The sequence below is a fragment of the Phyllobates terribilis genome, unplaced genomic scaffold (genome assembly GCF_046119375.1).
Source record: "Phyllobates terribilis strain yellow unplaced genomic scaffold, ASM4611937v1 Scaffold_1__5_contigs__length_1240528914, whole genome shotgun sequence".
Lineage (NCBI taxonomy): Eukaryota > Metazoa > Chordata > Amphibia > Anura > Dendrobatidae > Phyllobates > Phyllobates terribilis.
In genome coordinates this window covers 663,374,824-663,402,580 of record NW_027362761.1, presented here as the reverse complement: position 1 = coordinate 663,402,580, position 27,757 = coordinate 663,374,824, and the positions used below count along the sequence as shown (strand labels likewise).

The 27,757-nt window shown below is 44.7% G+C and overlaps 1 protein-coding gene and 1 long non-coding RNA gene across 3 annotated transcripts in view; one reads left to right on the top strand and one right to left on the bottom strand.

Moving 5' to 3' along the window:
• The window catches only part of KLHL26 (kelch like family member 26), a 63,269-nt gene extending 40,506 nt beyond the window's left edge, over positions 1-22,763 (bottom strand). For both annotated transcript variants that reach the window (XM_073684952.1, XM_073684960.1), the window contains exon 1: positions 22,554-22,763. In XM_073684952.1, coding sequence (XP_073541053.1) covers positions 22,554-22,600 — 47 coding nt within the window. In that variant the 5' untranslated portion in view covers positions 22,601-22,763. The remainder of the gene's footprint in view (positions 1-22,553) is intronic.
• LOC141273317 (uncharacterized) lies at positions 22,146-24,633 on the top strand. The gene is made up of 2 exons (XR_012322086.1): positions 22,146-22,571; positions 24,521-24,633. It is a non-coding gene; the product is annotated as an uncharacterized lncRNA (long non-coding RNA).
• The last annotated feature ends 3,124 nt before the right edge of the window (positions 24,634-27,757 follow it).

Below are 27,757 nucleotides of genomic sequence, written 5' to 3'. Positions count from 1 at the left end.
ACCAAAACATCAGCCAGAAAGCAATGGTACTGAGATGTGGTCTGTGGACCGCACCTGCAGAACCCCTCCTTTACTGAGTGTCTTGATAATTGCCAATAATTTCCATCTATTGTCTATTCCATTTGCACAACAGCATGTGAAATTGATTGTCAGTCAGTGTTGCTTCCTAAGTGGACAGTTTGAATTCACAGAAGTTTGACGTACTTGGAGTTATATTCTGTTGTTTAAGTGTTCCCTTTATTTTTTTGAGCAGTATATATTTATTTATATCTATTAATTTATATAATACATATTGCAAAAAGGAAAATGGGCCAATACAAAAGTTTGGGCACCCTTGGAGATTTGTGTTCTCAGATAACTTTGACCAAGGTTTCAGACCTTAATTAGAATGCTAGGGTTATGGCTTGTTCACCATCATCGATAGGAAAGGCCAGATGATGCAAATTTCACAGCTTTATAAAAACCCAGCTTCCTCTAACCTTGTGCCAAAAAACAGCAGCCATCGGTTCTTCTAAGCAGCTGCCTAGCACTCTGAAAATGGTGGAGGCCTACAAACCAGAAGGCTATAAGAAGATAAAGCGTTGCCCTTTCAGAAAAGAACGTTTCGCCAACCATTAAGCCCCATGGGTGGATCAATCATGCTTTTGGGTCATGTTGCAGCTAATGGCACAGGGAACTTTTCAGGGGTAGAGGGAAGAATGGATTCAATGAAATTTCAAAAAATTCTTGATGCAGACATAACACCATCTGTAAAAAAGCTGAATTTGAAGAGAGGATGAATTCTACAAATGGATAATGATACTAAACACAATTCAAAAGCCACAGTAGTCTCCTGATTTGAACATCATTGAAAATCTGAGGATAGACCTCAAAATAGCAGTACATGCAAGACGACCCAGGTATCTCACAGAACTAGAAGAATTTTCCAAAGAAGAATGGATGAAAATCCCTCAAACAAGAATTGAAAGACTCTTGTTTGGGATACTTTCAAAAGAGAGTGCTACTAGGTAATAACCATGCACGGTGCCCAAACTTTTACATTGGCCCATTTACAATTTTGTAATTTTTTAAAACGTTAAAAGATTAATTATTTTTTTTTTGCATAAAATACAAAGGAAATGTGTCATCTTTAACTTTAGGCCTTTTAGAGATCATTTCACCTTCAACTTGCTTAACTGTTCACAATAACAGTAATTTTGACCAGGGGTGTGCAAACTTGTACATGCCATTGTAAAGCCATTGCATGTTGCTAGATATACAGCCAGTGCTGACTCTAGAGGCCCATTGTTCAGCTACATGCAAATATCACTTTACCCTCATTCACAAATATGCCTATGTTTCTATATAATAATAAACAAGGTAATTTGTTAAATAAAGTTTGAGATGATGTACTTTTCTGTGAAACAAATGTATTTTTCGTGTAAAAAATATATTGTGCCAACTACTTCTCATATAGGTGGAGGGGAGAGGCCTGCATGGACGCCCACCAGAGGATTCTCTTGTGGGCCAGCCAGTCTGTGCCTGTACGCAGTCCCCAAATTCAAGTGACTGATTACATTACCATTAGTTTATTTAAAAAACAAACTGTAAATCAAAGAAATAATAAAATGATGGATACACATTGCGTTTTGACATACAACTAGTGTTGAGCATTCCGATACTGAAATATCGGGTATCGGCCGATATTCGCGGTATCGGAATTCCGATACTTTTACAATATCGAATACCGGAATCGGAAGTTCCCATAATGCCTGCGCTCTGCAGTGTCTCTGAAGGATGACAAGCTGGATGGCAGCGCTCAGCTGCGATCCAGCCTGTCATCAGAATGCCATCCCAGCGTGAGAGAATTCTCCTGATTGTTTAAAAGCCGGCGGGCGGTAAAAAGCAGCCGGCTTTTAAACAATCACACAGCCCCATACTGCTTCCCCGCTCCCCTCGCCACCTCCCATCCCGATCGTAAGTTAGGACCGGGCGGAGAGCGCAGCACCAAGGAGCGAAGGACCCGGGCGGGGAAGCCAGCAGTGAAAAGACTTCACCGCCGGCTTTCCCGTTCTGTGCTGCGCTTTCCCGCCGGTTATTTCAAATGAACAGCTGAGGTATCAGGTGATGCCGATCAGCTGTTCATTTGAAGTAGCCGCGGTGCCCTCGGAGGTTTCATGTGAGTTCATGCTTGACTGCATGAACTCACATGAACTTTCCCACGGCCGCACAGGTCAGCCACACCTCGCAGACCATCAGCCCGTCATGATTGGTGTGTGCGCGGTGTCTGTGCGATGTGTGCGCGGTGTCTGTGCGATGTGTGCGGGTGTGCGCTGTGTCTGTGCGATGTGTGCGGGTGTGCGCTGTGTCTGTGGGTGTGTGCGTGCAGGCAAACATAGGCCTATGTGACACTACTACTCCCATCGGCCTATGTCTGTCCCCCGTCCACTCGTGCCAGCAGGATCAGCTCGATGGGAGCAGTAGTTCCCATCAGCCTGATCCTGCTATTTAAATTGCCCTACTGTGTCCCCAATAAATTTTAAATACATGTCATTGGTGGCCAGTGGTTACCTAAAATAAATTAGTTTATACATTACCTGTCCCCGCCGATCACCACCTAAAATAAAGTAAAAAATAAAAAAACTACACCTATACACCTAATTCCCCGAAGCCATCGATCTCCTGTAATAAAATATAAAATAATAAACCACAACCTTATCCTTACCCCTCCATAGTAGTCCACGAGTGTCCCACGAAGATCTCCAGTTTAGAGCAGCCACATAGAATGTGACCGCACTGAACCGCCGCCGCCGCTAGAATAATGGGGCCGTAAAGCAGCCCCGTCATTGCATAAGCGGGTTCGCCGGAGTTCAGGCAGCGCTGCTCCGGTTAGCTGCTTTACGGCCCCACTGTACCGTGAGAAATTCCCACGGTACAGCAGTGCCGTAAAGGAGGTCTCCGGAGCTGCGCTGCCTGAATGCACTCCGGTGACCTCAGTCAGTGGCTCCCGCTGCCGGGAGCGGACGTGTTCCCGGCAGCGTGAGCTTACAGCAGCAATGCACAGCTGTCACCATCTCCAGATGTGACAGCTGTGCATGGGAGATCAGCGCAGGAACGTGGACAGGTAACTATTTTTTTTTAGTAAACTAAGAATTAAATAAAATGGTGTGTTTTATTTCAAATAAATTATTTTTTTCTGGGTGTAGTGTGTTTTTTTCTTTTTAACACTTTGTAGATTAGTAATGGGGGTGTCTTATAGACACCCATCATTACTAACCTGGGCTTCATGGCAGCTGGCGCTGACATGAACCCCACCACTATTACCCCCTGCCACCGCACCAGGGCAGCGTGGAAGAGCGAGGCTAAGTGCCAGAATTGGCGCATCCTATGGATGCGCCATTTCTGGGGCGGCTGACGGCTGGTGTTTCTAGCCTGGGAGGGGGCCAATATTCATGGCACCCTTCCTGGGCTATTAATATCAGCCCCCAGCTGTCTGCCTAGCCTTTGCTAGCTATTAAAATAGGGGGGACCCCACGTCATTTTTTTGGGGGGGGGGTCTACCATTTTAATAGCTAGTAAAGGCTAGGTATTCAGCTGGAGGCTGATATTAGTAGCCTGGGAAGCTCCGTGGGTATTACCCACTTCCCAGGCTTCAAACATCTGCCCCAGCCGTCTGCTTAACCTCCGCTAGAGACTAAAATAATGGGGGATCCCACACCAATTTTATTTTTAATAAATCCTTTATTTTAACACTAAATGACACTTGAGGGGTTAATAAAGATGCAGTCCCTAAATTATTCTTTATTTTTTAATTAATTTTTCCCAAAAATGTTGCCATATTTTTGCATGCCAGCCAGGTACAGCATCCAGGAACAGGCTGCCCCCAACTCCCAGCTGCGTATTTGTACCTGGCCGGAGACAACAATATAGGGAAGCCCTTTTTTTTTTTAAAATTATTTCATGAAATAATTTAAAAAAAAATTGACGTGGGGCTTCGCCCTGTTTTTGTGTCCAGTCAGGTACAACTAGGCAGCTGGGGGCTGGAATCCGCAGCGCTGGGAGGCCCAAGCTTTCTGGGCCACCCCCGCTGCAAATTGCAGTCCGCAGCCACCCCGGAAAATGGCGCGTTCATAGAAGCGCCATCTTCTGGCGCTGTACCCAACTCATCCAGGGCCCTGGTGCGGTGGCTCACTGGGTAATAAAGGGGTTAGGGCCAGCTTGGCATTATCAGCTGGCCCTAAGCCCGAAATTCATGGAGTCACGCCAATATTAGACATGACCACCATGAATTTCTAGTAAAGTATTTAAAAAAAACACAACACCCAGAAAAAAGTCCTTTAATTGAAATAAACACACAATTCTTTATTGTTCTAAATTAAACCATACTTACCATCACGCCCATTCCAGCTGAAGCCAACGATCTCCTGCAATAAAAGAAAAATAATAAAGCAACATCATCCTTACCTTTCCATGGTTCCCAGGACAGCTTCAGCTCTGCTACATCGAGATGACAGGCTGGACCGCAGCAGAACGCTGCCATCCAGCCTGTCATCCCGCAGACACTGAGAAGCGCAGGCATGCTTGTGCTCCTCAGTGTCTGGCTGTGACGGCATAAAGATGAGCCGAGGTCATGTCCAATGAACTCGGCTCACCTCATGCACGTCACTGACAGCGTGGGAAAATTCTCCTGCACTCAGAACTTCAGCGTGAGAATTCTCCCACGCTGTCAGTGACGTGCATGAGGTAAGCCGAGTTCATTGTCGGCTCATCTGGATGCCGTCACAGAGAGACACTGAGGAGCGCAAGCATGCCTGCGCTTCTCAGTGTCCGCTGGATGACAGGCTGGAAGGCAGCTTTCTGCTGCGGTCCAGCCTGTCATCTCGATGTAGCAGAGCTGAAGCTGTCCTGGGAACCATGGAAAGGTAAGGATGAAGTTGCTTTATTATTTTTCTTTTATTGCAGGGGATCGTTGGCTTCAGCTGGAATGGGCGTGACGGTAAGTATGGTTTAATTTAGAACAATAAAGAATTGTGTGTTTATTTCAATTAAAGGACTTTATTCTGGGTGTTTGTGTTTTTTGTAACTTTGACTATGGGGTTAGTAATGGGGGTGTCTTATAGACGCCTCTCCATTACTAACCTGGGCTTGATGTCAGCTGGCATTATAAGCTGACATCAACCCCAGCCCTATTACCCCACTGCCACCGCTACAGGGCAGTGGGAAGAGCGAGGCTAAGTGCCAGAATTGGCGCATCCTATGGATGCGCCGTTTCTGGGGCGGCTGACGGCTGGTGTTTCTAGCCTGGGAGGGGGCCAATATTCATGGCTCCCTTCCTGGGCTATTAATATCAGCCCCCAGCTGTCTGCCTAGCCTTTGCTAGCTATTAAATTAGGGGGGACCCCACGTCATTTTTTGGGGAGGTCCCCCATTTTAATAGCTAGTAAAGGCTATGTATTCAGCTGAGGGCTGATATTAGTAGCCTGGGAAGCTCCGTGGGTATTACCCCCTTCCCAGGCTTCAAACATCTGCCCCAGCTGTCTGCTTAACCTCCGCTAGAGACTAAAATTATGGGGAACCCCACGCCAATTTTTTTTTAAATAAATCCTTTATTTTAACACTAAATGACAAGTACAGTAATCAACACTGTCACTGTACTTCATATATATGTGACTGACATGTTTCTATCTAATCTATGTGTGATTCTCTATTCCTTCTATTCTAAATTGTCGGGTACCGGTGTATGCTGCTGATGAATTGCCGGCTTTTCGTGTAATACATTCTACATTATTCTTAGTTGTTTTACTTCATGTAGAATTAACCTACAAGGAAAGAAAGGGTTTATTTTCATTCCGATATTTGTGTCCCATTGACTTGCATTGGTTTCCGGTATCGGAATCGGCGATATCCAATACTTTTTGGGTATCGGTCCGATCCAATCCGATACGATATTTCCTGATATCGGAAGGTATCGCTCAACACTACATACAACTTTAAAGTGCATTTAATCCAGTTAATGAATACTCAAAAGCCTTCAATACCTTCTAGAATTTAGTAATTAACTCCTTGAAACTCCAAGCCTGTTTTCACCTTCCTGACCAGGCCAATTTTTTTTTATTCTCACCTTCTCACCAGTGACACTTTATGAGGTAATAACTCTGGAACACCTGAACGGATTCCATTGAATCTGACTGTTTTATTGAGACACGTACTTTATGTCAGTGGTAAATTTAGGTTGATAGTTCTTGCTTCAAAATATCCCAGTGATTCTGAGATTGTTTTTTTTGCGACATGTTGTACTTCACGTTAGGGCTCTTTCACACGTCAATATCTCCGGACCGAGTGGTGAAAGTTTCCACACGTACCGGAGACATTGACACATGCTGACATGTCTTTTTTTGCGGATACACACAGTCTGCAAAAGCGCCTCATGCTGAACACACATGGATGACATCCGTTTGTTATCCGTGTGAAACACAGACCGTTGCCTGGGAATCCCAAGCGCAGGGTGCCATCAGCACCAGCAGGGAAAATGATGAGGGTAGTGGTAGTCTGCTCCCGCTGTGTCCCAGTGTAAAAATAAGAATAAAATAAAAAATCCTTATACTCACCTGTCCTAGGTGTCCCCCGCTGACACCGAGGGGCTTCGGAGCTGCAGCTCAGGAGCGGTGTCCTGTCACTCACTGAGCGCAGCTCCGGAGCGGCTCATTCTCCCCAGCTCCTCTGCAGCAGCTGTCAGAGGATTACAGCGGAGGACATCTCCAGACAGGTGAGTATATGGATTTTACTATTTTACTCTTATTTTTACAGGTGGGGACACTCCAGGAGCAGACTACCACTACCCTCATCACTGTCCCTGCTAGTGCTGATGGCAGCACCGTCAGTCAGAGAACCATGATGAGGGCAGTGTTCAGCACCTGGAGCTTGGGAACAGGGCTAACTGTAGCGCTGATTCCAAGGCGTTGGTCCGTGTGATCCTGATGTGGCACACGGACACGGGTATCTCCGGACGTGTGAAACCGGCCTTAGTGGTAAATTTTGTTCAATATGATTTGCATTTATTTATGAAAGCATCAAAAATTTAACCCCTTTACGTCCAATGACAGACATAGCACGTCATGAATGGGTGTCAGTTCCTGCACCATGACGTGCTATGCATGACTTTGAACTGTCACTGCGTGTACACGCAGTGACAGTTCATTACTGACAGCTGGGCGGCGCAGGAACAGGTGCGTGGATCCATGCTGTCGTTCCCCGCACCTACAAAGCTCTGATCGGTCAGTCAATCTGACTGACCGATCACAGCATGATCGCGCAGGAGGAGCTGAAATATCAGAACCTGCTGCCAGATCAGAGCTGTAGCTCAGCACTCCCAGTAGCTGAACTCCTGAACTAAACATCCAGGAGTGGTGTCAGCACCGCACCAGGCTGTTAACTCTCTAGCGATCGCAACATTAAAGGATGCAGGCAGAGGAACGGGAGCTCCCTCTGCCTTCAGTTCGGCACCCTCGCAACATTACTGTAAGGGTCTGATAGTTGCCATGGAGACCCGGGTCACCAAGCTACGGAAAGCTTCTGAGATCATGCTCAAAGCTCAGCTCAGCTTTCTGTGCTGGTGGTGGTAGAGGTGAGTGCTCAAGAGGTTCCACATACTTTTTTGAGTAAGGACCTGTGGAACACGTTGTGGACCTCAAGGGCCTGAGGATGCTCAAGCCGAAACGCTGCTGGGTTAATGACGGCGGTTATTTTATAGGGACCAACAAACCTAGGTCCCAGCTTTCAAGAAGGAACTTTCAATCTTATATTCCTGGTAGACAACCACACAGTCATTCACATTCAGGTCCGGACCTGGCAAGCGTTTTCTCTCAGCCATACGTTTATACCCGTCTCCCATGGTCTTTAAATTACACAGAACACCCTGCCATACCGAGGAGAGTGACAAAGCAAACCGTTCCTCCTCAGGAACTCCTGAAGCTCCTCCCCCACTCGAGGTACCAAACTGTGGGCGATATAACGTATGCACCGAAGAACGGTGACCTGCCAGTGGATTCTTGACTGTGATTATTAATGGCAAATTCTGCCAGCGGTAAGTAGAATGCACAATCCTCCTGATTTTTGGAGACGAAACACCTGAGGTATGTCTCCAAGTTCTGATTGACACACTCGGTCTGCCCATTCGACTGAGGGTGGAAGGCAGAAGAAAAGGACAGCTGCACCCCCAGTCGAGAACAGAATGCCTTCCAGAACTTGGAAACAAACTGGGTCCCCCAATCAGACACCACATCTGAGGGAACCCCGTGAAGCTTCACAATCTCATTTATGAACACCTGAAGTGTCTTAGCATTGGGAAGTGCAGGTAAAGCCACGAAGTGAACCATTTTACTGAACCTATCTACTACTACCAAAACCACCGTTTTGCCTGCAGAAACCGGTAGGTCAGTAATAAAATCCATGGACAAGTGTGTCCATGGCCTGCTATGGATAGGTAGCGGAAGAAGAGTACCAGACGGACGGGTGTGCGACATCTTAGAAAGCATGCAAATATTACAAGCAGCTACGTCTTCAATTACATCCCGATGCAACCTTGGCCACCAAAAACGATGAGAGGAGGTCCGCGATTGCTTACCATCTGGATGCCCAGCAAGCACAGAGTTATGATGTTCCTTGATTACTTTAAGGCGCAGATCAGGTGGTACAAATAACTTTCCTGAGGGGCAGGAGGCAGGGGCGTCCCCCTGAGCCTCCAGCACCTCACCCTCCAGTTCAGGAAAAAAGAGCCGAAATAACTACCCCTTTCTGTAATATCGGGGCAGGGCTCTCATGGTCACCACCACCAGGAAAGCTCCGGGACAAAGCATCAGCCTTGACATTTTTGACCCCTGGAAGAAAAGTGACAGCAAAATTTAACTTAGTAAAAAACAAGGACGATCTGGCTTGCCTAGGGTTGAGACGTTTAGCTGACTGGAGATATGACAGGTTCTTATGGTCAGTAATAACAGTAATAGGATGGACAGTCCCCTCCAACCAGTGTCGCCATTCCTCGAACGCCAATTTGATTGCCAAAAGTTCCCTATTACCCACGTCATAATTTCTCTCAGTCGAAGACAATTTTTTAGAAAAGAAGGCGCATGGACGCCATTTACCAAGGGACGAACCCTGAGACAACACAGCCCCAACCCCGACATCCGAAGCATCGACCTCCACAATAAAGGGTTGAGAAACATCGGGATGACTGAGTATATGTGCAGTGGTAAAATGATTCTTTAAAGGAAGAACAAGCCTGGAGGGAAGCCTCCGACCAGTTGGAAAAATCAGACCCCTTCTTAGTCATGTCAGTAAGGGGTTTCACTACTACCGAGTAATTTTGGATGAATTTCCTGTAAAAATTAGTAAAGCCCAGAAAACGTTGTAGGGACTTCAGGTTCTCGGGACGTTCCCAGTCAAGGACTGCACGGATCTTCTCCGGATCCATCCGAAAACCTGAAGATGACAAGTACACCAAAAACACATTTTTCTAGTTTGGGATAAAGTTTGTTATCCCTTAATATCTGGAGTACCTACTTAACATGCCCCCAATGGGTCTCAAAATCAGGTGAATAAACCAAAATATCATCCAGATAGACCACTACAAACATCCCCACCAAATGATGAAAAATATCATTTATGAAATGCTGGAATATCGCAGGTGCATTGGTCAGACTGAAAGGCATAACCAGACTCTCGAAATAACCTTCCGGGGTATTGAACGCTGTCTTCCATTCATCCCCTTCTCTGATTCTAACCAGAATGAAGGCTCCCCTTAAATCCAACTTGGAGAATACCTTAGCTCCCACAACGTGGCTGAACAAATCAGGAATCAGAGGAAGAGAGTATGGATCACGGATGGTAATTTGATTTAATTCCCAGAAATCTAAACAGGGACGTAGACCGCCATCTTTTTTCTTCACAAAGAAGAACCCTGCCGCCACTGGCGAAGATGAGGGTCTGTTATGTCCCTTCTCCAGACTTTCCGCAATGAAAACCTTCATGGCTTGTCTCTCAGGGCCAGAAAGATTATATAGTCTGGACTTTGGTAGTTTAGCTCCGGGGGTCAGGTTAATAGGACAGTCATAAGCACGATGAGGAGGCAAATCCTGACACCCCTGCTCAAAAAAAAAGTCCTCAAAACCAGACAGAAAAGCAGGCAGAAACTCCGTAGAGACAGCAGCAACGGAAACATTCAGACAGTTCTCATGGCAGTAATCTCCCCATTCAATAATCTCCCAGGTTTGCCAATCCACCAATGGATTATGTTTAACAAGCCAGGGGATAACTAAAACAATCGGAGTAGGGAGATTCTCAAAAACATAGCAAGGAATGATTTCACAATGAACTGACCCCACCCTCAGTTTCACATTATGTACAATCTGAGTAAATGCTTTCTGTGCAAGTGGCGCAGAGTCAATGGAAAAGATGGAAATATGTTCAGCTAAAGCACAGCAAGCGAGACCATGAGTTTTCACAAACTCAGCATCAACCATGCTGACCCCGGCTCCACTGTCACACACAGAAATATTTTCGGCTTTGCTCTCCAGCACCACCTCTGCTGTCAGGACAAAGTGGGAACTGCAGTTTGGCCACAAATGTACCCCTTGTTTATCCTTTTATCCTACTCCAGACTACCGAGAGTTAAAGGGGTATGCCCATCTCCAAGATCCTATCCCAATATGTAGTAGGTGTAATAATAATAATATTAACAAATACCTCCAATTAGAAATGTAGTATAGTATTTTTGATTAGCTATGCCACTTACCTCATGTGTAGGCAATGCAGGACCTTAAGTATCCAAGGTTAAGACCACGAGCAGCTAGCTAACTAACTGTCACTATCAGTGGACGTAACCATGGATACCTAAGGTCCTGCGATACCTGCACATGAGGAAAGAGACATAGCAAATCAAAAATACTATACTACATTTCTAATTGGAGATATTTGCTAATATTATACCTACTATATATTGCGATAGGATTTTGGAGATGGGAATACCCCCTTAAACGAGTCCCCTTTTGTTTAGTAATTGAAGGACAGGTCCCAACAAAGTGTCCCTTTTGCCCACAAAAAAACCCCAAACATACGCCTTTTTTCTTGCGAATCTCCGGGGAGATGTATGATGTAGAAACACCCCCTAACTGCATAGGTTCCTCCACTTCCCTCAGTACTGGTTCACCCCCAGACCGCTCCCTTGGCAAAGGTACACAACCCCGACAAGAAGGCCCAGGAGAAGGAGGTCACACCCGTTTATCCTGAAGGCGCATATCCAGACGTATGGCCAAAGACATGGCAGCCTCCAAGGACTGAGGGGTATCATATACAGCCAAGGCACCTTTCAACCTTTCAGTAAGCCCCTCAAAAAATTGACTTTTAACCCCTTCGCAACCCTGGGATTTTCCATTTTTACATTTTCATTTTTTGCTCCCCTTGTTTCCAGAGCCATAGCATTTTTATTTTTTGGTCAATATGGCCGTGTGAGGGCTTATTTTTTGTGGGACGAGTTGTACTTTTCAACGCCATTACTAGTTTTACCATATCGTGTACGGACAAAAAAATTCCAAGTGCGGTGAAATTGCAAAAAAAGTGCAATACCACAGATGGTTTTTTTTTACCACGTTCACAGAATGCTAAAACTGACCTGCCATTATTATTCTCCAGGTCATTATGAGTTCGCAGACACCAAACATGTATAGGTTCTTTTTTATTTAAGTGGTGAAAAAAAATTCCAAAGTTTGGTAAAAAAAAAATAAAAAAAAAATAGCGCCATTTTCTAAGACCCGTAGCGTCTCCATTTTTTGGATCTGGGGCTGTGTGGGGGCTTATTTTTTGCGCTTCGAGCTGAAGTTTTTATTGATACCATTTTGGGGTAGATCCGATGTTTTGATCGCCCGTTATTGCAATGTTGCGGCGACCAAAAAACGTAATTCTGGCGTTTAGAATTTTTTTCTCGTTACGCAGTTTACCGATCGGATTAATTCTTTTTTTATATTGATAGATCGGGTGATTCTGAATGCGGTGATACCAAATATGTTTATGTAGGGTTTTTTTTAATTATTTTATTTTGAATGGGGCGAAAGGGGGGTGATTTAAACTTTTATATTTTTTTACTTTTTTTTATATTTTTAAAAACATTTTTTTTCAATTTTTGCTTGCTTCTATAGTCTCCATAGGAGACTAGAAGCAGCACTTATCTGATCGCCTCTGCTACATACAGATGATCAGCAGATCACCTGTATGTAGCAGAAATGGTCCTGTGATATGAGCGTCGACCACTAGGTGACGCTCATAGCGACCAGCTCATGACAACCACTAGTGTCTGCTGCAGACCCAGGGTTGTCATGACCACCCATCGGTGACCCGCGATCACGTGACGGGGTCACCGATGGGCGGGGTAAGTGACGCGCTTCCGGCGTGGCGCTGCTAAATGCCACTGTCAGAGATTGACAGCGGCATTTAACATGTTAACAGCCGCGGGTGGATCGCAATTCCACCTGCGGCTGTTGCGGGCACATGTCAGCTGTAATAACCAGCTGACATGTGCCCAGTTCAGTGCGGGCTCAGCGTCGGAGCCCTCACTGAACCGGGGGATTACAGCCTGTGCGTACTAATACGGTACAGGCTGTAAAGTGGTTAAGGGCTGAGTCATTCCATTTGGAATCCGTTGCCCATCTACGGAATGCCGAACTGTAAGTTTCCACTGACCGAATCCCCTGCTGAAGGCGACATAGCTTAGAGTCAGCCAAGGCGACTCGGTCAGGGTCATCATAGATGAGGGAAAGAGCTCCAAAAAAACCCTCCACAGATTGGTGAAAAAACCGAATCCTGCGGTAACAAAAACGCTTATGACTGAGGATCGCCCTGCAGTAGAGAGATCACAATACCAACCAGTTGCCCCTCATTACTGGAAGAGTAGGGACGAAGTTTGAAGTACTATTTGCATGCCTCCTTAAACACAAAAAAACTGTCCCTACCTCCTGAAAACCTGTCCGGGAGGGCAACCTTGGGTTCAAACTGGACAGGTCTATCACCAGAAACCCCTACATTGGCGGCCTGTAACCGGTGATACTGCTGCTGAACCTCACAGTGTAGGTCATTCACCTCCAGAGACAGACAGCTTTACTGCTCTGCAACTGATCCCATATTAACCCCTTAAGCCCCGCGGGTGGTTTGCACGTTAATGACCGGGCCAATTTTTACAATTCTGACCACTGTCACTTTATGAGGTAATTACTCTCGAACGCTTCAACGGATCCCCCTGATTCTGAGATTGTTTTTTCGTGACATATTGTACTTCATGATTGTGGAAAAATTTCTTCGATATCACTTGCGTTTATTTGTGAAAAAAACGGAAATTTGGCGAAAATTTTGAAAATTTTGCAATTTTCAAAATTTGAATTTTTAAGCCCTGAAATCAGAGCGATATGTCACACAAAAGAGTTAATAAATAACATTTCCCACATGTCTACTTTACATCAGCACAATTTTGGAACCAAAATTTTTTTTTGTTAGGGAGCTATAAGGGTTAAAAGTTGACCAGCGATTTCTCATTTTTCCAACATAATTTACAAAACCATTTTTTTAGGGACCACATCACATTTGAAGTCACTTTGAGGGGTCTTTATGACAGAAAATACCCAAAAGTGACACCATTCTAAAAACTGCACCCCTCAAGGTGCTCAAAACCACATTCAAGAACTTTATTAACCCTTCAGGTGCTTCACAGGAATTTTTTGAATGTGGAAGAAAAAAATGAACATTTAACTTTTTTCACAAAAATGTTAATTTAGACCCAATTTTTTTTATTTTCACAGGGGTAACAAGAAAAAATGGACCCCAAAATTTGTTGTGCAATTTCCCCTGGGCACGCAGATACCCAATATTTGGGGAAAAAATACTGTTTGGGCGCACGGCAGGGCTCGGAAGGGAAGGAGCGCTATTTGACTTTTTGATTGTAAAATTTGCTTGAATAATTAGCGGACGCCATGTTGTGTTTGGAGAGCCCATGTGTGCCCAAACTTTGGAGCTCCCCCACAAGTGACCCCATTTTGGAAACTAGACCCCCCAAGGCACCTTTCTAGATGCATAGTGAGCACTTGGAACCCCCAGGTGCTTCACAAATTGATTCGTAACAATGAAAAAGTGAAAAAAAAAAACACTTTTTCATTTTTATGAATCAATTTGTGAAGCACCTGAGTGTTCCAAGTGCTCACAATGCATCTAGATAGGTGCCTTGGGGGGTCTAGTTTCCAAAATGGGGTCACTTGTGGGGGAGCTCCAATGTTTGGGCACACAGCGGCTCTCCAAACGCAACATGGTGTCGCTAACAATTTGAGCCGATTTTCCGTTAAATTTGTTAGAGGACACCATGTTGCATTTAGAGAGTCCCTGTGTGCCCAAACATTGGAGCTCCCCCACAAGTGACGCCATTTTGGAAACTAGACCCCCCAAGGCACCTATCTAGATGCATAGTGAACACTTGGAACCCCCAGGTGCTTCACAAATTGATTCGTAACAATGAAAAAGTGAAAAAAAAAACACTTTTTCATTTGTATGAATCAATTTGTGAAGCACCTGAGGGTTCCAAGTGCTCACTATGCATCTAGATAGGTGCCTTGGGTGGTCTAGTTTCCAAAATGGGGTCACTTGTGGGGGAGCTCCAATATTTGGGCACACAGCGGCTCTCTAAATGCAACATGGTGTCCGCTAACAAATTTAACGCAAAATTGGCTCAAATTGTTAGCGACACCATGTTGCGTTTGGAGAGCTGCTGTGTGCCCAAACATTGGAGCTCCCCCACAAGTGACCCCATTTTGGAAACTAGACCCCCCAAGGCACCTATCTAGATGCATAGTGAGCACTTGGAACCCCCAGGTGCTTCACAAATTGATTCGTAACAATGAAAAAGTGAAAAAAAAAACACTTTTTCATTTTTATGAATCAATTTGTGAAGCACCTGGGGGTTCCAACTGCTCACTATGCATCTAGATAGGTGCCTTGGGGGGTCTAGTTTCCAAAATGGGGTCACTTGTGGGAGAGCTCCAATGTTTGGGCACACAGGGACTCTCTAAATGCAACATGGTATCCGCTAACAAATTGAATGGAAAATCGGCTCAAATTGTTAGCGGACACCACATTGCGTTTGGAGAGCTTCTCTGTGTCCAAACTTTGGAGCTCCCCCACAAGTGACCCCATTTTGGAAACTAGACCCCCCAAGGCACCTTTCTAGATGCATAGTGAGCACTTGGAACCCCCAGGTGCTTCACAAATTGATTCGTAATAATGAAAAAGTGAAAAAAAAAACACTTTTTCATTTTTACGAATCAATTTGTGAAGCACCTAGGGGTTCCAAGTGCTCACTATGCATCTAGATAGGTGCCTTGGGGGGTCTAGTTTCCAAAATGGGGTCATTTGTGGGGGAGCTCCAATGTTTGGGCACACAGGGACTCTCTAAATGCAACATGGTATCCGCTAACAAATTGAATGGAAAATCGGCTCAAATTGTTAGCGGACACCACATTGCGTTTGGAGAGCTTCTCTGTGCCCAAACTTTGGAGCTCCCCCACAAGTGACCCCATTTTGGAAACTAGACCCCCCAAGGCACCTTTCTAGATGCATAGTGAGCACTTGGAACCCCCAGGTGCTTCACAAATTGATTCGTAATAATGAAAAAGTGAAAAAAAAAACACTTTTTCATTTTTACGAATTAATTTGTGAAGCACCTAGGGGTTCCAAGTGCTCACTATGCATCTAGATAGGTGCCTTGGGGGGTCTAGTTTCCAAAATGGGGTCACTTGTGGAGGAGCTCCAATGTTTGGGCACACAGGGACTCTCCAAATGCAACATGATATCCGCTAACAATTTGAGCCGACAATTTGTTAGCGGATATCATGTTGCATTTGGAGAGTCCCTGTGTGCCCAAACATTGGAGCTCCCCCACAAGTGACCCCATTTTGGAAACTAGACCCCCCAAGGCACCTATCTAGATTCATAGTGAGCACTTGGAACCCCAGGTGCTTCACAAATTGATTCATAAAAATGAAAAAGTGTTTTTTTTTTCACTTTTTCATTTTTACGAATCAATTTGTGAAGCACCTGGGGGTTCCAAGTGCTCACTATGCATCTAGAAAGGTGCCTTGGGGGGTCTAGTTTCCAAAATGGGGTCACTTGTGGGGGAGCTCCAAAGTTTGGGCACAGAGGGGCTCTCCAAACGCAATGTGGTGTCCGCTAACAATTTGAGCCGATTTTCCATTCAATTTGTTAGCGGATACCATGTTGCATTTAGAGAGTCCCTGTGTGCCCAAACATTGGAGCTCCCCCACAAGTGACCCCATTTTGGAAACTAGACCCCCCAAGGCACCTATCTAGATTCATAGTGAGCACTTGGAACCCCAGGTGCTTCACAAATTGATTCATAAAAATGAAAAAGTGTTTTATTTTCACTTTTTCATTTTTACGAATCAATTTGTGAAGCACCTGGGGGTTCTAAGTGCTCACTATGCATCTAGATAGGTGCCTTGGGGGGTCTAGTTTCCAAAATGGGGTCACTTGTGGGGGAGCTCCAATGTTTGGACACACAGGGGCTCTCCAAACGCAACATGGCGTCCGCTAACAATTTGAGCCGATTTTCCATTCAATTTGTTAGCGGACACCATGTCGCGTTTGGAGAGCCCGTGATGTGCCTAAACAGTGGAGCTCCCCCACAAGTGTCCCCATTTTGGAAACTATACCCCTCAAAGATTTTATTAAGGTGTATAGTGAACATTTTGAACCCAGAGGTACGGCACATTATTTGTTTACATTAGGTAATCATATTGAATAAGTTTTCATTATTCTTGAGCGCAAGTGCTCGCTACTTGAGTTTGCATCGGGTACTCAGGTATGCACCATGTACAGCGTGTGCTCGAGTGACATGCTCGAGTCCCTGCTCCGCATGTTTCACGGTTATTAGACACCCAAAAAAAAACATGCGGGGATCGCTCGTGCATGGCAGGCAATCCCCGTAAAGTTTTTTGGCCGCGAAGCATATGGGGCAGAGACTCGAGCATGTCACTCAAATACCCACGATACTAAATGCATACCAGAGCACCCGATGCAAACTCAAGTAGCGAGCACTTGCTCTCAACACTAGTCGCCATATCGTCATCTTTTTTTCTTACTTTTGAAAAAAATCCCAACCCCAGCCCTAACCCTAGCACAACCCTAGCCCCAGCACAACCCTAGCCCCAGCACAACCCTAGCCCCAGCACAACCCTAGCCCCAGCACAACCCTAGCCCCAGCACAACCCTAGCCCCAAACCCAGCCCTAACCCTAGCCCAATCCTAACTCAAGAGTTTATTTTTGACGCCGTTCCTTGTGCGGTATAAGTGATTAGACGACTTTATTCTTCGGGTCGGTGTGATTACAGCAATGCCAGAATCATATGGGGTTTTTATGACTGACAGCTGTCACACACTAAAAGACGCATTTTTTGTAAAATCTAGTTTTTGCATCGCCATATTTTGAGAGCTATAATTTTTCCAGATTTTGGCAGACAGTCATGTGACGGCTCGTTTTTTGCGGGATGACTTGACGTTGTTATTGGTGCCATTTTCAGGCACGTGACATTTTTTGATCGCTTTCTATTCCGATTTTTGGGAGGCAGAATAAACAAAAACCAACAATTCAGGAATTGTTTTTTTTTTTTTTTTTTATTCTGTTCCGCGTGTGGTAAAATTGATGAGGCAGCTTTACTCTTCGGGTCAGTACGTTTACAGCGGTACCACATTTGTATCATTTTTCTATGTTTTGGCGCTTATACACAATAAAAGCTATTTTATAGAAAAAAATATTTTTTAGTATCGCTTTATTCTGAGAGCTATAACTTTTTTATTTTTCGGCTGATGGAGCTATATGGCGGCTTGTTTTTTGCGGGACGAGATGACGTTTTCAGCGGTATCATTTTTATTTATATGCGTCTTTTTGATCGCGTGTTATTCCACTTTTTGTTTGGCGGTATGGTGATAAAGCATTGTTTTTTGCTTGTTTTTTTTTTTTTTTTTTTACCGTGTTCACTGAAGGGGTTAACTAGTGGGACAGTTTTATAGGTCAGGTTGTTCCGGACGCGGCGATACCAAATATGTGTACTTTTATTGTTTTTTTTTAATTTTTTTTATAATAATATTTATTGATGGGTACATTATATTTTTATTTTTGGTGTATTATTTTTTTTATTTTTTTATAATATTTTTGCACTTTTTTTTTTTTTTTTTTTTTCCACTTTCACACAGTTTATACACTTTATTACTTTGTCCCACTCTGGGACTTTCACTTTTTTTTTTCTGATCGCCTGCATGGCACAGGAATGGAGCACCATCCCTATGCCATGAAGGCTGTCAGAAGTGCACAGTGTGAAGATTGCTTGGAGATGCACTGCGCATGTCCAAGCAATCTTCCTGCTCTCTGGTGACCCGGATGTTGTCATGACGACATCGGGTCGTCATGGCAACACCCGGGAAGCCTTTGCAGACTGCGCTGGAAGCCGGAAGAGGAGGTGAGTATCGCCGATCACCTCCCCTTGCCCCCGCAATGCCGCGATCGACTTCGATCGACTTCGATCGCAGCATCGCGGGGGTTAATGTGCTGGGAGCGGTGCGTGACCGCTCCCTGCACATAGTACCGGGTGTCAGCTGTGACAATCAGCTGACACCCGGCGGCGATCGCGCCCGCACAGCCTGTGTGCGGGCGCGATCGCGATGACGTACTAATACGGGTCTGGCTCTTAAGTCCCAGGGCACAGACGCGTATTAGTACGTCAGATGTTATTAAGGGGTTAAAGGGAGAAAGGGAAAAAAAAAAGGTGCAAGCCCAAAAACACACAAAGAAAAAAAAAAGTTAATCTAGTGTCTTTTTTTTCCCCAAAACGTGCTGGGCCGGTTATAATGTCACGCCAGGTGTGAGTGCAACACAGAGGGGAAAGTGAGCCCAGACACTAGGGAAAGGGGGAAGAGGTGACCTCCTAATCTGAACTAGCGTCAGCCTGTCTCCCCCTAACGTACCTATACAGCCTCCGCAGCTGTCGCAGATCAAGTGCCTCGCCATACTATCCCTGGCGTAAGGTTATAAAGGGGGGTGGAAGGAGATGAGCACTAGTCAACCTCTGCTAGCACTCTAAAGACAAAAGGGAAAGACAACACAGGGGAACAACAACAACTCAGCTTTTAGAAGAACTCCAACAGGGCACACGGCCTCAAGACTTCAGAGAGGACGTGATGCTGCTTCAGCCAAGTTCCAAGTAGAAATGAATATAACCGGCAACGCCCACCTAGACACACCAGGTATATATACACCCAGACTAAAGGGAGGTAGTCGCTGGGTCCTAAACACAGCCTCCTATCTAGGCAGCTGTCTGCATTGCCAAACGTGGAGATCTACTGGAAACCATTGCAGGGTGACTGTCTGTCACCTCTGACACACCTGTGACAACAGCCCCCTCCAACCAATGTCACCATTCTTCGAATGTCAATTTAATCGCCAAAAGCTCCCTATTACCCACGTCATAATTTCTCTCAGCCGAAGATAATTTCTTAGAAAAGAAAGCGCATGGACATCTTTTACCAGGAGACAGACCCTGAGACAATACAGCCCAAACCCCCACCGCAGACTCATCAACTTCCACAATAAAGGATTGGGAAACACCGGGCTGACTGAGTATAGGTGCAGTGGCAAAACAGCTCTTTAGGGAGGAAAAAGCCTGCATGGCGGCATCCGACCATTTAGAAAAATCAGACCCCTTCCTTGTCATGTCAGTGAGAGGTTTCACGATTAATTTTGGATAAATTTCCAGCAGAAAATAGTAAAGTCTAGAAAGAGGTGTAAAGCCTTCAGGTTCTCGGGAAGGTTTCAAAACCAGAAGCTGACAACAGGTACCCCGAAAACTGCGCCTCCAGGGCGGCGAAAATACATTTTTCTAGTTTGGCATATTGTTTGTTATCCCTTAATATCTGGAGCACCTGCTTAACATGGCCCCAATGGGTCTCAAAATCAGGTGAGTAAACCAAAATATGATCCAGATAGACCACCACAAACCTCCCCACCAAATGATGAAAAATATCATTTATGAAATGCTGGAATATCGCAGGTGCATTGGTCAGACTGAAAGGCATGACCAGACTCTCAAAATGACCCTCAGGGTAATTAAACGCCCTTTTCCATTCATCCCCCTCTCTGATTCTAACCAGGTTGTTGGCCCCCCTTATATCCAACTTGGAGAATACCTTAGCTCCCACAAGCTGGCTGAACAGATCTGGAATCAGAGGAAGAGGGTATGGATCTCGAATGGTAATTCGATTTAATTCCCGGAAATCTAAACAGGGACATAGACCGCCATCTTTTTTCTTCACAAAGAAGAACCCTGCCGCCACGGGTGAAGATGAGGGTCTGATATGTCCCTTCTCCAGACTCTCTGCAATGAAATCCTTCATGGATTGTCTCTCAGGGCCAGAAAGATTATACAGCCTGGACTTTGGTAGTTCAGCTCCGGGGTCAAGTTAATAGGACAGTCATATGAACGATGAGGAATCCTGACACCCCCTCTCAGAAAAAACGTCCTCAAAACCAGACAGAAAAGCAGGTAATATTTTTGCAGAGACTGTAGCAAAGACTGCCCCTTGCCTGGTATAGTTAATATAGTTCCCCTTCCCTCCAGTAGATCATTTTAAACTACCAGGCCCTGAATTCTAGTGTATTCTGATAATTATTCTGTTATGTGATTTTCTGCTTATTTTACTGTCAAGCAATGTAAAGAAATTGCTACCATATAATACGTGTATTATAATTAATATTAGTTGTTAAATAAAAGAAATATACTGTTGTTCCGCCTGTGTCTCCGCTGTTGCATTATGGTACCTGCTTATATTGGCATGTATGTTTTTCCCCGTTCTTTTACATCAATTGCAATATTGGTTAAAAATCTGGCTCTTTACCTAGCTAGCCACTCTCACTTTCCAATGAGCTTTGACGAGATGCTACAAATTTTTATGCTAAATCAACATGCGGCAATGTTTGCATCTTTTTCATGCAAGAAAATGAAATGCAAAAGCTTTGATAAATTCCCATCCTAGATCGCATACACTGGTGTAATTGTACTATCCTGCATAAAAATGCATGGTGAGCAAAAGGATCATAAAGTCATGATGTGTACCCCAAAATGTTGTCATTAAAAAAATACAACTTGTCCTGTTAAAAACAAAGGGCCCAATTCATCTAAGCTTACATGCCAGAATTATGAACTGGGCTGGCAGCTGTGGCGTTCTGTACATCAGAGATGTCGCTCACTCAGGTTTCTGGTGTAGTGCACGCTACATATCAGACCCTCCAGATTCATAAACAGGGGTGCGCCTCTTCATGTATCAGGAGCGTCTGACTCCAGCACGTCCTCCCGTGAACAATGCTGAGCTTAATGAATCAGGACCACAGCCTCATTCACAAGTCAGTTATTTTCTCATGCGCAAAAAGTGAACAGAGTTTCAACAGTCTTTTTGATAGGATTTTCATTGGTTTGGTCAGTTTTTCGCATAGGAAAAAAAAAAAGAAAAGATGAAGGTTACTCAAGCGTCTCCTATTAGTCTGTCATTCCTGCAGTGCATCCCGCCTAAACGTACCAGCTTCCATTTTTGCCATCTTTTCAGAGGGGCACATAAAGGTGGTTTGTTATGTTTCCATTCTCATCTAAAAATAAGGACACTTTCATTTGAACTCAGTTTGTGGTAATTCAGATTATAGCCCCATCAGAATCTCATTATTAGGGTGTTTCAGGCAGTATGGCAGAAGTGCAGTGTGAACAAGGCCTAAGACTAGAGTCCCAAGTATAAAACTTTGCTCTCCCTCATGGTGGCTTCCTCCTTTCTGACAGTAAAACTAACATATATACCAGCAGCAGTAGCTGCACACCAACTGTAGCATTACATGGCTACAGGTCAGCGGCGGCAGGTCAGCAGGTCAGCGGCGGCAGGTCTGCAGGTCAGCGGCGGCAGGTCTGCAGGTCAGCGGCGGCAGGTCTGCAGGTCAGCGGCGGCAGGTCTGCAGGTCAGCAGGTCAGCGACGGCAGGTCTGCAGGTCAGTGACGGCAGGTCAGCGGCGGCAGGTCTGCAGGTCAGTGACGGCAGGTCAGCGGCGGCACCACCTTCCATCACCAGTCAGGTTATGGCTATGATGCGGCTGATTCGTTTATGTAGTGGTCCTGACACATCCCACCTGTGCTGATCTCAGGCGGAATGCTTACATTGCTGCTCATGTACACCACTCCAGTGTACACCTCCCCTCAGCTTCCTAGCAGGGAAATGCAGGACGCACTTCTTACAGCTGAAGAGAAAGTTCATGCCGGCGGCACTGAAGACCCTTACACCTCCTGCGGCCTAACCTCTTCCAGGATCCCCGGACTTTCTTATAGCAGCTGCCCGCCTGCATCCGGCCTATGTCCGTCACTCCCAGTACACTGACCGAGGAGAGAGGAGCCTCCAAGACTTTACATGAGAGGACTCTAACCGCCATGTTCCCGGACCTTGCTCACCTGCTCTGCCCCAGCGAGGTAAACTCTCCGCCGCCGGACTCCGCCATGTTCCTAGGGCAGTCTCTGGCGTGTTAAAGGGATAGCATCCAGTCACCACAGCGACTATAGTGAAAGCACGCTTTATGGCAGTGCCAGGCGCTTACTTCACGGCAGCCGCCATGTCTGGGCACAGCTCTCTAGCGCTAGACGTAGTGTGACTGAAAGCATAGGTGTCTGCCTGGGAAGGGATTCCCACCACTAGACGCAAGCTTAAACTGGGAGCAGATCAGCAGCTGCAGATCTGTCACTATATAGAAGCACAGGGCTTGTCAGTCATTTGTAAAAACGTCACCTTATTCGGGCTTGACCCATCACAACATTCACAGTCCCAATACAGACTGGGGGGCCGCAGGTCCCTGACCCCAACGCCACAGCCTCAGAGGCCTACATGAGCCTGGGGTCTGGACACTGCAGAGCTGCTCGAAGTGCACAAATCTGACCCCTTGCTGGAATTCTGCTCCGTATGAAAAATACCCTTTAGGACCCCTTCACACGTCTGTGTTTCAGGTCCATATGGTGTCATTTTTCACACATACCGGAGACACATGCATTATAATCTATGGGCTGCGCACATGTTTGTGTTTTCACACTGACCGTGTGTCTGTGTGACCCACCCGTAGAGTGTCTGTGTGACCCACCCGTAGACGTGTCCATTTTTTTCCAGCAGCACGGATCACAATACGTCCTGCACCTGTGCACACGACTGACATAAGTGTGCCATCCATGTGCCGTCCATGTGACACATACCGGAATAGAATGCAGAATGGAAATTACAGATGATTAGGTGTTAAAGATGTCGCATTAACCTTTCCAAGAAGAGATCATTTGGATTGAGATAATTATCTCTAAATCTGTCTGCCATTTTTAGTTCAAATTCTATAATTAAATACGATGCATCGGAGAAAGAAAATAACACACAGCCAGTGTCTGAGTGTCTTTTCTGCCCTCAGAACTCAAGCAACAACTATTTTATTACACCTCCAGAAGAAAGGGGATGGCTAACATTACCTAAGAAAGAAAGTATTTTAATTGGAAATAAGTCGTCCTTGAAAGCTAGCTCTGTCCAATGGACTATACTTTAAAAAAACAGATAAAAGTGTAACAGAAACACAGCTCTACACCCTGTGTTATCGCTTTTATGAATAACACTTATAAAGCTAATATTAAGTTGTTTAGATATATAGGTAGATTTAATTGTCTAAAATAATAATCAAAGCAAAGTATTTACCATAACAAAGATGTGAAAAGATATAGATAATTAGTGTCTTGCTTGTGTTGCTTACTGTAAATGTGTTACCCTATTAAATAAATGGAAAAAAATGACATGCGGTCCTCCTTATTTTATGACACCAGCAAAGGTAAGGCAGACAGTTGTGGGCTGTCCCAGCCTAAAAATACCAATCTGTAGCCGCCCCAGAAGTGACGCATCACTTTAGACACGCCAATTCTGGCACCTCACCTATTGCTCTTCCCAATTGGCCTGGTGCATTGGCAATTGGGTAATGGTAGTTGGGGTTGATGTGAACTGTGCATTGTCAAAAATCACAGCTGGCATCAAGCCTAGGGGATAATAATGGAGAGGTGTCTATCAAACACCCCTATTACTAACCCAGTAATGAAAAAAAAACACACAAACCAAAAAAAAACACTTTACTTGAATAAACACTCCCCCACATTTTCCCTGGTTCACCAATTTATTAAAAAAAGTCCTATGCAGGTCCGATGTAGTCCATGGAATCCGACAAAAAGTCCACACTTGGAAACCTGAAAAAAACATAAAAAGAGAAACATTAAAACAAAACACTGTCCCTCGTTCACCAATTAATTAGAAAAAAAAGTTTCCATGCAGGTCCAACGTAGTCCAGCGCCTCCCACAACTATCCCTGGATCGTGTCTTGTTTTTATTTCTCTTTTTTTATGTTTTTCAGGTTATCATTTGCGGACTACGTCACATTCTCTGGACTACTCTAGACCTGCTGTGTTTTTTTTTTAATATTTAAAACAATAAAAAAATGTTACATAACATGTTGATTTAACCTAAGCTTTCTTAAATTGTATTTGTTTGTTTTTTAATACATTTTTAATGCAGCCACTGGAGACGGCCATTTAACTTTGCAAGTCTGTAAGGGTCACTGGACGACTATTACAGTCTGCAAATACGGTGTCCCCTGGGCATAAGAGAGAGCGGTTGGACGCCGACCCTATCTCTTAGGCCACGTGCACATTGAGTATTTGGTGAGGTTTTTTTACCTCAGTATTTGTAAGCCACAACCAGGAGTGGGTGATAAATACAGAAGTGGTGACGTGTTTCTATTATACTTTTCCTCTGATTGTTCCATTCCTGGTTTTGACTTACAGATACTGATGTAAAAAACTCACCAAATAGACTCACCAAATACTCATTGTGTGCACGTGGCCTTGCATTGTAGCCATATTGTTAGAACTCTCCTGTTAGGTTTTTTCTAGTTTGCTGGTCACATGACCATTTTTGCCTATTTAATCCGGCTCCGCCCTCCTGGCCTTGCTGGACTTCATTGTATTTTCTACTCTTGAGCTAGCTTGGTACTCTGTTACCTTTCTCTGTTAGTTTTGCTAGGTCTTCTGACCTCTATGTTCTATGTTGTGTGTTTGTCTTTTACTGCTAAAATTTCTGCTAGGAGGTGTCCAACTTTATCCCAGTCCCTAGTTCTTGTAGGGATCCCTCCCTTGCATCTATAGGTCTTCGTACAGACTAGCCGAGGACTTTAGCGGGTCTGATCGCAGGATCAGGTTCCCCGTTACATCGTAGGGATCCAGTTTAGTTCTATTGTAGGGACAGATCTCCTGTCTTTCCTTAGTGTTTGTAGCAGATCATAACAGTAAGTCCAGCCCAAAAAATTTCTCTAAGGAAAGACCCCCAGTTTCCATCATGGTCTTGGTTCAAGATTTGGCTCAACGCTTGCAGGGACTCTCTCTGGAGGTGGCCGAGCTCCAACAACACGTGAGTAGCTGTTCTGGAGCACATTTTGTGGAGCCAAAGGTACTTCTGCCTGATCTATTTTTTGGTGAACAACAAGATTTTTTTTCTATTAAAAATGCTTGTTTATTGTATTTTCGTTTAAGACCCGGATCCTCTGGTGATGAATCACAGCGCATAGGGTTCATAATGTCACTTTTGCGCAAGGATCCTCAGGGATGGCCTTTTTCTCTCCAACCTAGTGATCCGTGCTTTAGATCAGTGGATAGTTTTTTTTCTGCTTTGGGTTTGTTGTACGATGATCCTGATCGTGTCTCATCTGCTGAGTCTGAATTGAGACGTTTGAGGCAGGGATCAGGTAATGTGGAAAAATATTGTTCTCACTTCCGTCGGTGGTCTGCCCAGGTGGGGTGGAACGATTCAGCTTTGAAAAGTTTGCTTCTTGCGGGGCTAGGTGAAAGGGTTAAAGAATTGCTGATTGCTTATCCCACACCTGGAAACTTGCAGGAGGCTATGCAATTAGCTATACGGGTGGACAGGAGACTGCGTGCAAGGGTTAATGAGAGCAAATCCTCTGCCATGTCAACTCCGAGTCTTGAGAGGGTCTGTGCTGACAAAGGAAAGCCGATGGAGATTGGGGCGATGACACCCCGCTCTCAGGAAAAAGACCGCAGGCTTTCTGAAGGTTTGTGCTTCTATTGCGGAAATTCTGGTCATTTTATTAAGAACTGTGTGCTTCATATGAACAAAGAAAAAAAAATGGTCAGTTATGCACGTATAGCCTGTTTAAATTCTAAAGGAGTATTCGTATCTACTACTACTGCTGCTCAGGAAGAATTAATTGAATTTCGGATATTTGTGGATTGTGGTTCTACTCTGAATGTGATTGATGGGGGATTCTTGGAAAAACTTACATTAAAACCTAAACCTTTGTCATCCCCTATTGCTGTGGTTTCTGTTGATGGCTCTCCCTTGAAGAGTGTTACTCACAAGGTCTGTGAGTTTCCCCTCACTATTAATGGTGTTCATCAAGAGAATTTGGATTTGGTAGTATTGAATAATTTGCCTTCTCCAGTAGTTTTGGGGTTACCCTGGTTAAAATTGCATAATCCTGTACTGGATTGGTCTACCAATGAAATTAAGTCCTGGAGCCCTAAATGTTATGACAAGTGTTGTAACGGACGTATTGCTGCGGTGGAAAAAGGGGAATTACCTGTACCTATTCAGGATTTTTGGAGAGTTTTTTCTGAGGAGGAGTCACAAATTTTTCCTCCCCATAGAGACTATGATTGTACCATTGAATTTGTCCCTGGAGCGACTCTTCCTAAAAGTCGTTTATTTAATCTTACTATTCCTGCGAGAAAGGCTTTGTAGGAATACATACAGACAAGCTTGGCCACCGGTCACATTAGGCCTTCCAAGTCTCCTGTGGCTGTTGGATTTTTTTTTGTTAAAAAAAAAAAGATGGTGGTTTACGTCCTTGTCTGGACTTTCGTGAGATTAATAAAATTACTGTACGCAATCCTTACCCACTGCCATTGATTCCTGATTTGTTTAACCAGTTAGTGGGGGCCAAGTGGTTCTCTAAAATTGATCTCCGGGTGGCATACAATTTGTTGCGCATGAAGGAGGGTGATGAATGGAAGACTGCTTTTAACACTCCTGTGGGTCATTTTGAGAATCTGGTTATGCCTTTTGGTCTCACCAATGCTCCAGCATTTTTTCAGAATCTTATTAATGACATCCTTAGACCTTTGATCGGCAAAAATGTGGTTGTGTATTTGGATGACATTCTGATTTATTCGCCTGATCTGGAGTCTCATTGGCGGAGCGTACGTGAGGTTTTACAGTTATTAATGGACAATTCGCTTTTTGCTAAGCTAGAGAAATGTGAGTTCGCTGTACAGAGAATTCGTTTTTTGGGTTACATTATCTCCAGTGAAGGTTTTGAGATGGACCCGGTTAAAGTTCAAGCTGTGCAGGAATGGCCTAGGCCTATTGGTTTGAAATCGATACAGAGGTTTTTGGGTTTCGACAATTATTACAGAAAATTCATAAAAAGTTTTTCTATTGTCAAACCGCTGACCGATCTCACCAGGAAAGGTGCTAATGCGGTTCAGTGGACTTCTGAGGCCATTGAAGCTTTTGTGTTTCTAAAGGAGAGGTTCAGCTCTGCTCCCATCCTTATGCAGCATGATGTGACTAAGCC